The sequence below is a fragment of the Meleagris gallopavo genome, chromosome 1 (genome assembly GCF_000146605.3).
Source record: "Meleagris gallopavo isolate NT-WF06-2002-E0010 breed Aviagen turkey brand Nicholas breeding stock chromosome 1, Turkey_5.1, whole genome shotgun sequence".
Taxonomy (NCBI): domain Eukaryota; kingdom Metazoa; phylum Chordata; class Aves; order Galliformes; family Phasianidae; genus Meleagris; species Meleagris gallopavo.
Window position 1 is genome coordinate 125,119,126 of NC_015011.2, and position 17,247 is coordinate 125,136,372.

A 17,247-nucleotide genomic window follows, 5' to 3' on the forward strand; every position below is an offset into this window, starting at 1 on the left:
AGGGCCGCGTAACCGCTCGTCACCCTCTGGGCGAAGGGGAGAGCTGCCTCAGCCCGGAGCGGGATGTAACTCCACTTAGGAACGCTATTTCTGAGCCGACTTTGTTGCCTTCTACGGGCAACTTTTTTATATTATTATTTTTAAATAAAGAGCCATTTAGTACATTGCAGAATATTTCACAAGAAACGTGTTTCCTCACAGCCACACATCATTGGTTAAGATTTCCTACCCCAAACATCCCTTCCAAAAATCCACCTTCCCCTTTCTTTTTACACTCTTACAGGAAAACTTACAAACCATATACAGTAGAGAAAAAAAAGGCCATTTTAAATACTTGAATGATTTGAACGATTTATTAGTCCATTTAAGCCAGATCCCACGCTCCTCATGCACAGTTTCCTACCAAAGCTATTTGAATCTCATATGCCTAACTAGATGTTGGCATGTTTCTCCTAGCTTGTAGTTTAGACTCTGGAATGCAGCTCTACCAATTGCTAAGTGTCAGGCTCAGAGAGCCCTTCAGTTCCTTCAAAATTACTGATACACACCTTCTGCTCCATTCTTCTACACCTGCTGCTGTGGAGCATTAGCCTAGATTGCCACCACTCCCAAAATGTCCACAATAGTTCCACCTGAGAGCTGTGACTTTCAAGGACTGACCTGTTGGTCACATCTCTTAGTGACAACATTTTTCTTTGCTAGGATTTTTCAGAACATGACCACAGTTCTGCACGGGCTGCTGCTTCATTTCTGTAAAACTCGGAAACAAAACCAGAGCAGCAATCTTGGCTTACCTTCTCATGATCCCTCAGTTTGCTCATCAGCTGGACCAAAAAGGCCCCTTACTCTGTCACTTTAAGTCCTGCAATTTACAGGACACTCAAATAAATAATTTTTAGGCCTATTTTATGTCCTAGGGCAACATTCTATCCCCAGGCTTGAAACTAGACTGTTAGATGCAACATTAATTTTGCACTGGAACGGGTTGCCCATTGAGGTTGTGGGTACTTCACTCCCAGAGGCTTCAAGGCCAGGCTGGATGTGGCTCTGGGCAGCCAGGTCTGTTGGTTGGTGACCCTGCCCACAGCAGAAACTAGACGATTGTTGTGGTCCTTTTCAACCCCCACCATTCTATGATTCTGTGATGATCTATATAATAGACAGTATGCAGCTATTTGCTAAGCACTTCACAGCTGGCCTTTCTGTGTTTTGCAAGATACCAGAACTGTGAAGTCTTTAAACAGATGTTGAACTTTTTCAAACTCTTCTTGATATATTTTTTTCCAGCTTAATTCTGATGAACATACTTTTACTCCTTCACACAAAACACATTTTTGAGTGCTCTCAGTTCATCACAAGTCATCGCAGCCTTATTTCACTGCCAGAGGTTGTGCTTAACAGAAAATTATCAAAGTGTCTCTTGATAATTTACAACAGCATGATACACCAGACATGTTTTCAGAGTATCTGGAAGCAACTCTGAAAAGAAGAACGATAGTAAGCTACCTACCCTCAGCCATTCTCACAATACCGCTGCACGTTCTTTGTACTCAATGAATTTCACAGCAAAAGTCTGCTAGTATAAATAATTTTGCAAAGCTAAGAGCAGAACTTTTCAGAGCTCAGTATCTACTGTGTACATAAACATCCCTCAAGGTTTAAGAATAAAGAGCAAGGCTGCCACCCACACAACCTGCAGGTTAGCAGGTTCGTGCTGCATATGAGCTAGCTGACTCTTGTGCAAGAATTTCCAACTCCAAACAGTGAAAGGATTGCGATAAAAAACTATCTTCCCGGAGCGGCTGTCTGGTATCCCTTGGCAAAATATCACAAGCTGGCAGAGTTTTAAAGCATCTCATCAGGGTGATAAATTCAGTGCTGTCTGTAGATGGCAGAAAACTGATGAGGAAATCAGGCAGCTGTAACGGCCTCTGGTGGCCATGTCCCTGCTGCATTTAACCAAGACAGCTGAGCAGAACAAAGGATCTGTATCTGCGAGTCTGTTGCTACAAGGGTTGCGCTCCTAGATGCAACTTAATAAGCTCTGCTTAAGATCTCAGAAATAAGAACAAAAACAATTAAAAACACGTCAGAAAAATCAACAGCACTTTTTTTTTTTCCCCTCCCCTCCACCACCTCTTGTTAAATAAAGAGAAAATGGCACTATCAGCTTTTGGTCTTTTTAGCACCCTCCTCACGTGAGATGTGGGGATGAGATACATACACTCATGACTGGTTATGTCACAGACTTCAGTGGTAACAGCAGTATATTCACTTACTTTAAAAATAAATAAATAAAAGAAAAAAATGGAAATCAGAGATGCTGCATACAGAAAGGAAACCTCTAGCTTCCTGGTCTTCCTATCTCCATACATTGCATTAATACCAGCAACACCTTTAAAAATAAGATTTCAACCACATACCTTGTGAAAAATCCATGTCAATCTCTTCCAACGCATGCAAATTTTATACTCAAGAGACACTTTGCTTGTTTTAAAATAACTTTTAACTTTCACCAGCAATAATACTGGTCTGTTCCCTAAGACACAAGCCTAAAGACTGAAACAGTTCCTCATCAAAATCCCACCATTTGAAAAATGACATGTCTGAAAGTCATGTTTATGAACCAGTACCTAATACAAGTAGCTATGAACTTCAGATGAAGGATTAGCTGGTCAGACACCATCATCTTCTGAAATGATTTCTTCTGTGGAAAACTCTTGTGACAAGAAATTAGACCTGTCACACAGGTTTCCTTAGCCTATGTACAGGAGAGCATGATAACCTTTGAGCCAGTTTGAACTGACTCAAGCTCCACCAAACACTTCTGGCAGGAGTGTTTATTTTATATGTGAGCATACCTCAAGTGCAATTAAAACATCACGGCTACAGTTTTTGGTAGATGCCACCACATGATGACTGAGCCTTTCATGTGGTAATTGGTCTGTACGCATGAAAGAATCGTCCATCACCAGTAAAAGCAAGGCTACAAAAGTAAGGAAAATAGCTTGGGCTCATGAATTGGGATTAGACTGCACGACAATTGGGTGGGAAAATACTTTTTTTTTTTTTTTCTTCCCTGTGTGATAAAGAGGAGGAGTCACAGAACAAGCATTGAGCTAGAAATAAAATCTATTTATTTTAAAACATTACAGATTAATAAATAGATTAGTTATCAGAAACTTAATAAATAGCCTCTTATAATTTACACAAGGCAAATACAACATGCCTATAACTATTTTTTAAAAAGCAAAGAGTAAGCTTGACTGGTAAGCCATTAACAAATATATATATATATACATTATTTGAAAGCTAAATAAAATAAACCATTTGTATGTAATCCATAGTGAGAATATTGCAATAGCATTGAAGCAACCTGACATTGTGTGTTTGTTGCCATCCACTTTTTCCCCACATCACATCAGAACTGTTTTTTTACATTCCAGGAAAACAAGTTAGAAAAAAGAAAGTTCCACAGTTTAAAAAAAGAATTAAGTTAAAAATACCCCATTTGTGTAACATTTTCTACTCTCTAGAGTAGCTTGTTGGAGAAAAAAAGAAAACAAAAATCCAAACAAGAAAACCCACCAAAAACACTTATTTTCAGTTTTTAAGAAAGATTTCTTAATCTCTAACTTTGTAATCATTTCAACATTGTTGTCTGAAACAGTTGGGCACTAATAGTAATAACTTTCCACATCATTGGTGCCTCACATGGTACATTTAACATTCTGCATCACTTCAGCCTGTATTCAGTAGCACCAAAAAATTATTTCAAAGATTGGTCTCTGTAAAGAACAGACATCAGGTAATTGATAAATATTTGTTAATAATTGATTTAACAGTGCAGCTTCAGCTAGACAGCTGAGGAACATCTGTAGAATGCTTTATATTTATGAAGAAAGAAGAGAAGAAGGGTAGAACATGCAAAGTCCAGTTTTAAGCACTCTATACTTATTAACCCCAGATCTTTCTTCAAATACAAACCCTCTATGTTTCAAATAAAAAGCAAAGCTAAACCTCACAGATTCTAATATTTCAACAAACAAAATCCAGTGTTTTCATTTTTCAGTGCTAGTTACTTCAGAAAAATACGTATGTTCAATACAAACCAAGATTATTAATAGGAAGCCTCACTTGTCAAACTGTGATATGACAGGTTCTCTTTAACATTAGTTTCAGCTCACTAATAAATAAGCTCTATTTACATATATAATGTGTTGGAAAGTCAGTACAGCAGATAACCTTAGGTATTTTTCATTTATATGCAAGTACTTAAGGTAACAAATTTTTTTTGGTTGTTGTATCAAAAATGTTTCTATTTTCCTACTGAACATCTGAGGAATTTTTGTGTTTGACACCTAATAAAGATTGGGAGTGACACGTAAATCCTCCATACACTGAAGGGATAATCAAAGTCAAGTGAGTAACAAGTGTGTTTGATAAGTACAACAGAAGCCAGACATACAGAGTGAAACGCCTTTTGTATGGGTTTGAATTTAACTCAAATGCATTCCACCACTGTAATCAGTCCATTTTACACATGTAGGTTCCATCACTTCCATGATGGAAAGCCCAGGAAACAGCTATGCACATTTGCTCCCTGAGATGACGGAACTTGGATGTCTTTTTCAAGTGCTTACTTGACAGAGGTGGAACAGCTAAAAATTCAACAGTGCCTCCTTTTAAATCAGAAAAGCAACTGGTAAAGACTAAAAAAGGGAGGCCACGGGATGGAGGGAGGAAGAATGATACCAACAGTGACAACAAAATGCTAATACACTTCTAAAGTTAGAACTGAACCAGATCCAGGTACAGCAGTACTCAAAAGAACATCGTTATATACTGAACAAAGTAGCAAAAATAAAGGCTTCCATTATTTAGCATTCACAATGTAAAAGGCTGCAGATATAAATGATGTGCAAGGCCACGAGAATTTCTTTCATCTTATGTGCTGGCTTTTGACATCTGTTTTAAACAACAAGGTTAACCAGACATTTCTAGAAAGCTCATCATGGATGAGGAGCAGCCGGGGAGAAGACACCTATACATACATTTATCAGCTGTAAGGAGGGCCAAAGGACCACAGAACATAGTTGCTACTTAATTCTTACTCTGCGTAGAGTGCTCATCAAGTAAACTTGCTCGTGTGTTGCAGAAAATGGCAAGAGTTAGATAGGGCAGTCAAGTTATTGTGGATAGAATATTAACTAATAATTTGCATATGCACCTAACGTACTAGGATAGGCACTTTCTAAATAAATAAGAATGTTTTTAATACAAAACACACAAACATGGCCAAAGGAGGTCTGAGATAAGACCACAAACTTTTTCACTTTAACCTAAAGAAAGATCTTCATGGAAACGTTTGGAGATTAAAGGCTAGTACAAAACCAACATGCAACTTGTGAATGCGGGTTTTGAAAAGACAATTTGACTGCTTCAGAAAACAACTAACATTGTTTTAAAAAGTAGGTTACTACAGGTCTCGTAACTTATGTACAATTCAGATTTCAGTAAAAAAAGGGAACTAGGGTGACAAAATGTAACTGCTGATAACCAATATACCATCTTCAATCAGTATTAACAGAGTTTAGTAACTATCTTTCATAGTTCAATTTGCCCCATCTACAATTCTGAAACTTTCTAGAAATCATATAAAGTATCTGCAAATCCAAGATGGCCCCTTTTCTGCTAGTGCTATTTTATTACATCAAGATACCCAATTTCTGTGCCAGTCTATGAGTGCGCATTTCTGCCAGTTCAGACCATGAGTTCAGAGTTGTCAAACTGGCTTCCAAACAGTAGGTGAATTTTAAGATAGCATTAATTCATACACACAAAAAAAAAAAAACCACTTCAAAGTGGGCACTATTACCTCCATTAATCAACATTTCTATTACCCTCAGCCAGTCACAAAGACTCATGAATTCTTCAAAAAAAATGTCATGAACTTTTTCCAAACGCTGTCTTATAACCATACTAGGATTTTGTTTGTTTCAAGAAACATCCTGACCCAGAGATATTGAATTCCACTGTATGGTTTCTGTTTTTGCACTCAAAATAGAAACAAACATTTATTACTTTTCAAGCTTTCCTCACAAATTTTTGACTTGTGATTTTTTAACTACCAGATACAAACATGTGAAAATTAACTATTTTTGACATACAAATGTTCTCTAAAAGGTTTAACCTAAACAGTTCAGAATCATTTCACTCACAGCTTAAGCTATTGACTACTACCTGTCAAAATATTATTGCTGAACTATTCATAAAGGTCTGTAAGTTAGTGGATCTGAATGTATGTTCCAGTTGGTTTCCTGAAACTCAGCTCTCTGAACGCCTATGTTTTGTCAGGCTTCAATCTCCTTTTCCCAGGTTACAAGAGGACAAGGCCATCTTTTCTTTTTCTGAGCAATGAGAAATTTTATGCTTTCTGTCTCTTAAACATTTATTTTGTTTTTGCTGCTTATTAACTACTTTGCAACATAGCTTATTGTGTTTAGTCAATTAGAATCAAGTAATAACTAGTAGTATCAAGGTGTGTTGACTGGCTTTGAACAGTCCTCTCGTAGGTTACCTCTTCCCATTACAACTATGCCAAAGCTGTCAAAGCATCTAAGAGTTTCAATTCAGGCTAGTAAATTCTTCCAAAAATGTGTGTCTCCTAGATGCTTTACGTTTACAATTTGAACACAGTCCAGTATTACTGACAGTAAGACTGAATTATTAAACCAATATAGGCCATCTGAAACAAATACATTCGCATTTATGCAGTATTTTTGGATTACAAAGGCACTGAAATAGTTCTGAGCTGCTTACAAATAAGCCACCATATAGGCAATGAGTGTGCATCATTTCCACATCTTTTACAGTCTTTGTCTCCCGATTAAAAACTCTCAGGTGAATGCAGTATGTCTTAATGCACATGTTACAAAGGAAAATGCATACCCTGAACAATATCATCAGCTAATAATTAAATAGTGAAGGATTTTAAGGGTTCACTGCTCTGTGTAAAGAATTCAATTTAAAACTCCCCAGTGTCTTCACCACATGGCAGACCAAACTGCCAAGATAGTCACTAAAAAAGGACAAATCTGCAGTCCATAATTCAGCCAACATTAGTCTCAGAATTCACAGCCTTGACGGTGAACACATTGCAGTATTAACAAATTGTTCAACTTGCATTTTTTTCCTCTTATTTTTAAGGTATACATCACTCATGGAAAGGAATCAGATTGAGTGCATTAGAAACTGATATTTTCTACCCACAAAAAACAATCGCTCAGGACAGCCATAATACAAGGATTCACACACAAGTCTGTCAGAATATCCTCACATTTCTTCTGATTGATTATCCTTTAAAGTAAGGAAATACATCAGTCTCTATGCTAACTCAATCCATGGTTCCAGTTAAGGTCATTTATTGTATTGACTGGGGTACAATGAAAAACTGCTCCTTTGAAACTGGATGGAGGCCTCCAATTCATTTCACATAGGCCACCAAATTATCAGAGGCTGACTACCAACCTGAATCATATTTGAATCAGTAACCTAGAAATGAAACGTTCTTTATCTTTCCCTGAGCCATCCAGTTTCCCCTCAAAAGAAAAAGTTAATCTGTCTTCATGTTAGGTTTATTTAAATCTCCAATATTGAAGTTGAACTCCTTGAAGACCTGTATAAGAACAATTCCAATAGATACTGTAGTGAATCCACATGCCATTCCCAAGAAATCGACCACTCCTACATTACTCCATTCCCTGAAAAGGATGGCTGAAGCCAGCAGGACTAGAGTCGTAAACACAACATAGTAGATGGCTCCAAACACAGAGGAGTCAAAACATTCCAGTGCCTTATTGATGTACCTGAACTGAATTATAATGCTACATCCTAATACTGCCAAAAGTACCAGACAAAGGTACAAAGCCCTTTGACTTGACGGATTATTGTGAAAGATATCTTGAGCAGCCAGCCCAATGCCTTTTGTACTGGGAACAGTGAAACTACCCAAGAGAGAGCAAATACTGATGTAAACCATGATATTAGTAGGTCCATGAGCTGGAGCTATCCAGAAGATTAGCAGGAGAAGCATAAGCAGTACTACGCAGAGGTAACCCACGAAAACTGGAAAACAAAACAAGATAATAGCAAGGTAAGAAGTCTTGGCATTCTGAAGATTTTAGCAGGCAAATCATGTCCTGTCAATGAACCTAAAGTATACATCACAGCTATGATTCGCTGTTGAATGCAGAGCCAAAATGCTGTGCTTTCAGTGATGTTGTGGGCATCTGAAACTAATGATGTCCTCACGTTCTTTGTGGAAAGCAAATCTTCAAGTAGTAAAATAAGACAGCTGCACATTTGAACAGAACTTAAGATGTCTTTTTTTGTTTTTACTTAAAAAACTCTCTTCTGTCAGGCTTAAAGTCCCTTATGACAGACAGCTGTGATAATACCTCATTCATCACTCATTCACTAAAGCACAGCGCGTGGATCCAGCAAAAAGCATAAGCACAAAAATTCACTCCATTAACTGAGTGAGATGAGAGAGGACAGATGGAAGAACTGGGAGACCGTATCATTTACATTATAGTGTTAGTATACAAATTGCACTAGTGAAAAACGTTGCATGCTTTAAAACTTTACAGTAATACATTTCCAATTCATTTTGTTCAGATAAATTAAATTTAGACCAGAGTATGTTTTCTTTGTTTGCAATTTTTTTGTTTTGCTTTTATTTTTTTCCCTTTATCCATAACTGTGAATAGCTGATGCTGTTAGGTTCGAGTTCTTCTCTCACCTAAAGCAATTAAAGAAAGTAACAATAATTAGCTCTTAGGAAAGAAAAGCAGAAGTGGATCTGGCACGTGTCAGCACCGGTATGTGTTATCCTGGAACTTCTGGGGTGTTATGAAAAAGAATAGGCATTTCAGCATACATCTCAACAGTCTATTTATACACACTTTTATCATGCAAAAAAATTCACTTGGAACATAATTAACATTTAATATAAACTTAATTTTTTTAAAAAAGTAGAATTAAAGAACAAAAGACAATGAGAATTTTTTGTTTTGTATAAAATAGTGTAAATCAAGATCCTAGAGTTATACCTTTCATGTCTAAGAAAGTGATACACTCTTCCAAAATTTTAGAATGTTAAAAGCTCAAATGGCCACTGTTCTAAGCTTCCTGTGAAGGAGAATTTTTTCAAAAGCATCTATGTTTTCCTTTCTGCATAGACGGATCAATAAATCTGAGGTATCCTACGTACATCAAGTCACAGTTTTCTTACACAAAAGCTGTACCAGTTTGCCTTTGTCATCATATTTTCTTCAGAAGTCAGCTCTCCTGTGTCATTTAAGTCGCTAGTTTCCTCCTCACGTGTTCTCTCAGTCAGCCTCACAAAATCATTCCAAGTTGAAAAAAGGAACAAAGTACCTGGATTTGTAAGTTTCTCTTCAAGCTCAGCCTGAGTCGTTACACTCTCAGACTTTGGGGAATGAATGATGAGAACAACAGACCCGGCGCAGCTCAGCAAACATCCCAGCTTGCCAAGAATGTTCAGTTTTTCTTTCAGCAAATAAGAAGCTAAAATGGACCTTTCACAAAGAAAAAGAAGAAAATTAAGTCTGAATACATCCTGTTAATGCAGTAAGTTACATGCATATGGATTTCCTTCTTAAAGAAATAGTATCATACATTAGTGAATCTTCAAATAGCCTCAAACATACTTCTTACTTATAAAAAGGAAGATTCATCCAGTCTCTGCTTTACTCAATCCTTGATGTTTCACCTCAAAAAAGCAAACCAAAAAAAACACCAAGAAACAAAACTCATTAGCAGATAACCACCTGTTAATGATATGGTGAAATATCATTGAATATTTTATATATACTATACAAATATGAGATGAAAGTCATCTTTGACTACAAAGATCCAAGGACTCAGCTCAAACATGTAGCTGACCAAAATATTAAAAGCGATGTGGCCTAGGATAAAATAAGTGGTGAGTAGAGCACCAGTGTGCATCATAGCATACAAAACTTCAGAAAGGCATGTGGCCCACACAACACAATGTATATTCTCAAGTAGATAACCACTACAGTCAGATACATAATTCAGCAGACAACAGTAGGCAGGTGCAAAAATTCTCAGAGCAGCACTCAGCACTGTTTTTAAATAATTGTACCTTTTCTCTGCAGTAGCTTCATAGATAGTGTCGAGATATTCACAGAATATTTACCTGTATATTAAAATCCATTCAGGAACGCTCACTGCCTTATTTTTTATCCCCTTCCCCTTATGTGAACATAACATTGAAGAAAATGTGAGCATCCGTTTGCAGGGGAGCCTCTCACTTCAGAAAACTGGGCCAAATCCAAATGAATTAAAATCAGCATCAATAAACACGTGTGGATTGTGGACAGCAGGGCAGAGAACAAATGTGAAACAAAGAGAAAGATCTACATAACAAGGGAACTGCGAGTAAGAGAACGAGCGGAAGAGTCCAGAATAATCAAAATGAAAGGGAAAAAACAGTTGTTTAATGATCCCTATAGTCTGGAACAAATAAAAAAGAAGATATTCAGGAACCCTTTCTTTACCACATTCCCACTTCCACCAGTCTATACACATACTTCATTGGGCAAAGCAGAACAGGTGAAGTTACAACTCATGACTACACTCACAAACCTGGCATCTCCTTAGCAGATGCCCAGTGATCACAGAGTGTATTTGACACCAAGTAGTAACAACATTCAAATAAAAACAAGAAAAATAAACTCTTACCCAAATGGAACACCAAGCGCTCCCAAAGGGGTCACTAACACAGTTGGGACTGCAGTGTAGGCCAAGAAATTCCCTATTTGACCAAGAGCCACTGTCAAGAGAACCAGAAGTTTTTTAAACCTCTTTGTTAAAAGAAGGAATGAAAAGTTACCCAATATTGTTTGAGAAAGATTGATTTAACTGGGAAACAGATGTTACAGATTGCTTAGCTATGTTAATTTTGCACTTAACCCAAATGGCTGGAATTTTTATATGTTAATACAGGATTTGTTCAGAATGTGCATTCATATAACACGAACACACTGGCCTACAGTTTCTAACAGCATAAGGACAATACTCAGCAAACAAATTTATAATAAAATATCAACTACATACATAAAAGCTCTTCAATATAGAATAGAATGCTTCAACTTCTCACAGCATTATACAATATCAGAAGAAATTTCTGATCACTGTAAAAAAAAAAATAAATACCAAGTCACATCAACAGCCTCACAATCTTATTTTCACTCCTCCGCTCCGTAAAAGCCAGTTCTAAAATTTACCACATTATTGCACACCACAGCTGTGATAAATGTGCTCAAGTTTCCAGTAAACAAAAAAAAACAAAAAAAAGAAAATGGCTGGATGGTTTTGCAAGTGTTGGCAAGTTTACAGTATGTTTATAATAGGTCAACACGATGCTTACACAGTTACAATTTGGTAACTGGCAAAAACCCTGAGACTGAACACAAATTACATACAGCTCAAATTTCAAGTTGATTTTAAGAGCCATCATAAACATTTGAAAACATTTCAAGAATCCACACTGTCTTTCTGCTCAGGCTGGCACTGCCATCAACTATCAAATGTTGTTATCATTAATCTGCTCTTCACACCTGCAAAGCACAGTGCAAATATTAATTAATTTATTAAATGAGCTCACATTTACATCAGTAAAAATGAAAACCTGTGTAACCCACAGGAAGCACAGATGAGATATGCAAACTTCAAAAACTGCAAACATGACAAGATTATACTAATTGAAGTCACTGAAGCTTTTCTCTATACGCAAGAGCGAGCCAGAGAAGCTAATGAGCAGCACTGCTAGAGCACAAGCTGGTCCCTCAGTCAGCACTGGTCTTTTGAAGGCTTTCAGCCCCTGGGAGCAGAGTAACTCAGCTACCAACCCCAGTTCTGCATTTTGGCAGGCACACAGGGCAGCTGTGCCACTATCCTCAAGGCATCCCATGGCTCTGAAGGACACCTTGTATGGAAGGCAGGACCCACCTGGCATGCTGTGGATCTGCAGATTTCACACTTTTCCAAGTTATTCCAACAAAAGTTTGCACTTTTTTTTTGTGTAGATCAGCTGACTCATCTTTCTGACTACAGAATACTAATACATGGCACCAACTCAACACACATAAATTAGGTCTGCAAAGCTTTAGTCACATTGCACGTGTTATAAACCAAGTGAACTTACCAAAACTTTTCAGCATAACCATAGAATAGTAACCACTGTAAACGATAGACTGGGATTAACTAAGACCAATTAAAAAAAAAAATCAAATCTCAGTAATAGTTACCATCTGCCTGTTGTTGAAGACCTTTGCTGCCAACCTATCCAGTCCTCAGTAGTTAGAAATTCATTCCTAGACACATCAGTGCTGTAAATCAAGTCACTACTTCAGCTCGTGAAGCTACAGCAGGCTTCCAGCTTGCAAAAGAAGCACTCATATCCCAGAAATTCTTGCAGCCCAAAGCCTGATGCACACTGACATGTCTACATCTGCGAGGAGATTGGTAAAAGCAGATCTGAACAGTGAAAGCTCCATGCACTTCAGGGGCTTTCCTACAAACAAACTTTAGCCTCTTTCCACAGAGGCTGTGAATCTATTCACAGCTGATACACATTAGGAATGTACCTAGAGTACATCTACCAGCCTTGTTTTATCACAAAACAGTTCAGCTTGCACTGAAAGTAATCAATTAGCTAATGAATGTAAAGCCAACTGAGATACCTGCAATCTCTCTTGGCTAGTGTTAAAAAAAAATTAGAAGTCAGAAAAGAAATCCCTCATTAGAATCTGTAAGCCTTCCTTTGAAGTCTTCCAGTGGATCCGAAGGCCACAAAATAGCTCGGCAATGTTATTCTGAGTTAGCATGCCAACACAGAAATGCTTGTGCAGCGTCTGAACAAATATTGGAAGAACAAGTTGACAGAGTTGATGCTGACTTTGATAGTCGTCCTAACTCCAAATTCCATAACTGAAAAATAAATATGAAATCTCACCCAACTAATTCCCAAAGAATTACCTTTCCCTAGATGCCACAGTTGCCTGCCTGCCCCAGCCCTTGCTATTGCAGTTTATAATGGTGTTGCAATAACGAACCTATAAAGTCCTTAATTGGTTTCTTTGTAAAATAATTGAGGCTGTGTTTTGAAATACCTGCACCTAGCTGATAGACAAAAGCCAACTTAAATCAACCCTTTCAGCCAATCCAGGCAGCTCTTTTGAGCATGAAGTCTTTTCCTCTGATTCCTGTACCAAAAACTCTCCTATGTAAACCGTCTGTCCTGAACTTCAGTAGAGAGCCTCACAGAGAACAAAAACAGTGACCAAAGCACAGATTTATTGCTTCCTAGGCAGCAGTGATCATGGAGTCAGAAGCCCACAAAGCACTAATTAAACTCAGCCTGAATTAGCTGAAGACTTGCTTTAGAAGCTCTGTTGGCTCCTACGCTTGCTGTGAAGCTCATCCTTCGAGGGATCAGTTTCCATTCCTGTTGTACAGCTTGAGGACAACAAAGTACTTTGTTGCATCAAAGCAAAGGATATAACTGGACTCATACGCTTCTCAGAAACTCATCAAAACATTTCCAAATAATCCACAGAAGGCTGGACTAGTGTCTATAAACCAGCTTTGCCTTTAAACTCCTGTGGGTAAGACTAGGACTGAACTACAAAAGGAGAAAGCTAGTTACTCTGCATGGATTGAAACTGGAGAGTGAACTGAGTGTGAGGATTACTTACAAAGACACTAAAACTAGAACTGCACAGATCTCATAATCAGCACCACGTAAGGCTTCATATTAACCCAGCAAATTAAAAACAACATGGAAACCAGAGCTATCAAACGAGAAATTAAAAAAAAATACTGTTTTTAAAATTGAGGCTAAGTGCTTTCTGATCTAAAACATAACATGTGCTCAATGAGCCCCTTTGTGCAGAGCTACAATTTCTTATTCAGCTTTGACTTTGAGTAAAAACTGGGTGTACCAGTGCAATCCAGAAACGGAAAACATGCAAGAATCCAGTCAGAGCAGTGTGTGGGTGCCAAGAGCTGCAAGTATCGGATGGTTCAGAAAATCCAGGAAAAAACATCTGATCTGGGTTTATCCCAGCTCTTTGCCTTTTCTAACACCATCAGGCAGAACAGCCAGAGAGGCAGTTTAGTAAAAGTGGGATATTTCTGAGGGAAAGCAACTTCGCTACAAGTGAGTGCCAGAGCCAAGATTAGAAACCAGATTTTCCGATGTCTCATTTTGCCACTTAACCACAACTTCCCCCTTCAAAATTTTTTTTTTAAATCAAACCATTAAAGATACTTACTTGCAATAGTGCCAGACCACCATACTATATCTGTCAAGTATGAAGTACCTGGGAGAAGAAGTATAGAAAGATGTATTAGAAAAACATGAAACAGCATTATCAGAACAACAAAGTAGAATAGTTTAAATACTCTCAACTATTAAGGACTTTTATCTTAACCTTTTTTCTCAAGGCAGCCAATCGGGAGGAAAACAAGAGAGAAGATGGAAGGTGCCCAGACCTGGCCTGCAGGGCAAATGAAACTGCCCAAGTCAGAGCTTCTCAAGGGAACATAACACCAAAAGGCTCTGATTTCCAGATTAGAATACCTGTGCACCACTAATGCTATATGACTTTAAAAAGCGTCCAAAACACCAGCAAATGCCACTCTAAAGGAAGTTTAACATACACATAGAAGCCACTACCAGGAGAATAGGAAATGTATGGAAACGAAGAATTATTTGGATAAATTCATTTGTTAACATAGCTCCAATGAAGTTGTATCAAGAATTTATCTTGCAAGCAGATTTGGCAGTATAGTAGTGTGGACAGATCATCCTGTATTTGAATATCTGGAAAATGCTGTGATTGAAACCTCTGAACTACAGACATATCAACACATTTCCAAGAGACATAAAAACTCAGGATGGTCTTTCTGGGCCTTCCCATCTCAAAGATGACTGATATTTTCCATGATGACCTGGACCGCACCGGGGAACCTGTGTACCACATTTTAACAGCTCTGTTTTTGGAGAACATCAATGCTAATCACTAGTTACTAAACCAAATGCTAGCCCCTGTCAAACATGACTTGAGCAGAATAAGAGAATAATACGATGCCAGCTTTTCCAGCAATCCCACTCTGCCTTTACTTGGAAAAATGCTCTCTTTCAAGATCTGCTGGACCAATAGGCAGTATTGCAGTGAGCACATTTCTCTTATGATGAAAGTCTGAGGGACTTGGGCTTGTCTAGTCTGGAGAAGAGAAGGCTCTGGGGAGACCTCATTGTGGTCTTTCAGAACCTGAAATGAGCTTATAAGCAGGACACAGACCAATTTTTTATACAGTCTAATAATGACAGGATAAGGGGGAATGGCTTTAAACTAAAAGAGGGGAGATTTAGATTAGATATGAAGAGAAAATTCTTCACTCAGAGACAGTGAGGCACTGGCACAGCTGCCCATAGAAGCTGTGGTGCCCCATCCCTGGAGGGGCTCAAGGCCAGGTTGGATGGGGCCCTGGGCAGCTGAGCTGGTGGGGGGCAGCCCTGCCCACAGCACGGGGTTGGAACTGCATGATCTTTAAGGTCCCTTCCAACCTAAGCTATTCTACAATTCTACCACATGCATTCTGAAATCCTAAATGAAAGAAAGATACAATGACCTGCAACTCTGGAAACTTATGAAATATTAAACGCTTGGAAATCACACTACATAACTGAAGTGAGATGGAAAATGACTAATGAAAATGGCCAGCTTTAGAGTGGGAGTAATAATTTTTTAGACTTTTGTTATTGCATATAAAATTAAAACACTTGGGGGCACAAATTATAGAAAATATTGACTCAAGTAAGGTAACTTTGCAAAATATTTGCCACCCGCTGCTGTTTCTGAGGATTACTAATTGCAACGACATGATATTATTGACTCAGAAGAGATCACAGAAAAGACTTGCAGTGCCTCCTTGTTAATTATACAGCACCTACTGAAGCCAGTGGAAAAAAAAGGCATCATCCGACACCGAACATCTTCACGTTCTTCATTATGACTGCTAGATTCAAGGAAGAGCTACATGGCTTCACAACATTAAATAGAGAGAAACAGGGTATTTGGCTGGATGTCTCATAGAATCATTTGAGTTGGAAGGAAGCTTCAAAGGTCACCTAGACCAACCTCTAATGCAGAGACAGGAAACACTTGGAAAGACACACAAGTGAAACTCAGTCATATCTCCAGAGCAGATGTTTCACAGCTGTGACACAGCACCCACACAAACGAACTCCCATCAGCCACCTAATTCAGGGCACTACTGAGGTAATGAGGCCCAACTGTACCACAAGATGATACCTTTAGCAGGGCTGGGCTGGAAAGTCTTTCCTTTCTCTTTTGTTTCCCTTACAACAAGATCAGTAGTTATGACGCAGTGTAATTCCGCTATAGACAATAAAAATAGATTACAGCTATCTTGAAGGGAGAGCACACCTGTAAAACAGTGGTTTACCCAAGTCCTTAATGTGAAGTCATTGCAGGAAGCATAAAAACTTGTTAGATCAGGCTGTCAGCTGGTGGTAGCAGAGCTGGAAGTTTGTTCTACTCCATGCACCCACCCACCCACACACTGCAGTTTCCCTACGCTCTAGGCATCGAGATGCAAGCAGCGAACTGCTGTTTGCTGCACAAAACACAGAATACCTCCACACCTCGTGAACTCACACCCGTATTCTGGCCAGGCTGCTCAGACAGCACCTTAAGTTCCCGAGTAGGTTTACATCAGAAAACAATAACGAGGGATGGGATTTTCAACACGAGGAGCAATGACTTCACGCTGTGGGCGCGCCTTCCTCCACCGAAGGAAACCACCACGCGGCTGCTGTAGCTCGGAATGGCCCCACCGAAGAACGAACCCGAACGGCCCGAGCCAGCGGCACAGCGCGGCGGCACCACACGGAAGTGAAAGAGCATCGTGTGCCGGCAGAGGCGCGGTTCCCAGCGCTGCGCGGCAGCGGGACGGCAGACAAGCGGGCTGGGGAGAGCTGCCGATGACTGCGCCGAACGTCCCTCACCGGAGACAATGTGCCCACCGCGCTCCTTCCCTGCAGCCCGCGGCAGCCTGCAAGGTGCGCCCGGGGCAACCCGACGTGCCCGCGGCAGGCGGAGTTCG

The 17,247-nt window shown here is 39.0% G+C and overlaps 1 protein-coding gene across 1 annotated transcript; it reads right to left on the reverse strand.

Annotated features, from left to right (window-relative positions):
• Window positions 1-7,530: 7,530 nt before the first annotated feature.
• On the reverse strand, window positions 7,531-14,499 carry NIPA1 (NIPA magnesium transporter 1). Its single transcript, XM_010726969.3, has 4 exons — window positions 14,388-14,499; window positions 10,792-10,882; window positions 9,442-9,602; window positions 7,531-8,127 (listed from the first exon to the last, which is right to left on the reverse strand). Exons 1-4 carry the CDS (start codon window positions 14,482-14,484, stop codon window positions 7,616-7,618), a joined length of 861 nt encoding a protein of 286 aa, XP_010725271.1. The 5' UTR covers window positions 14,485-14,499; the 3' UTR covers window positions 7,531-7,615.
• Between the last annotated feature and the right edge of the window lie 2,748 nt (window positions 14,500-17,247).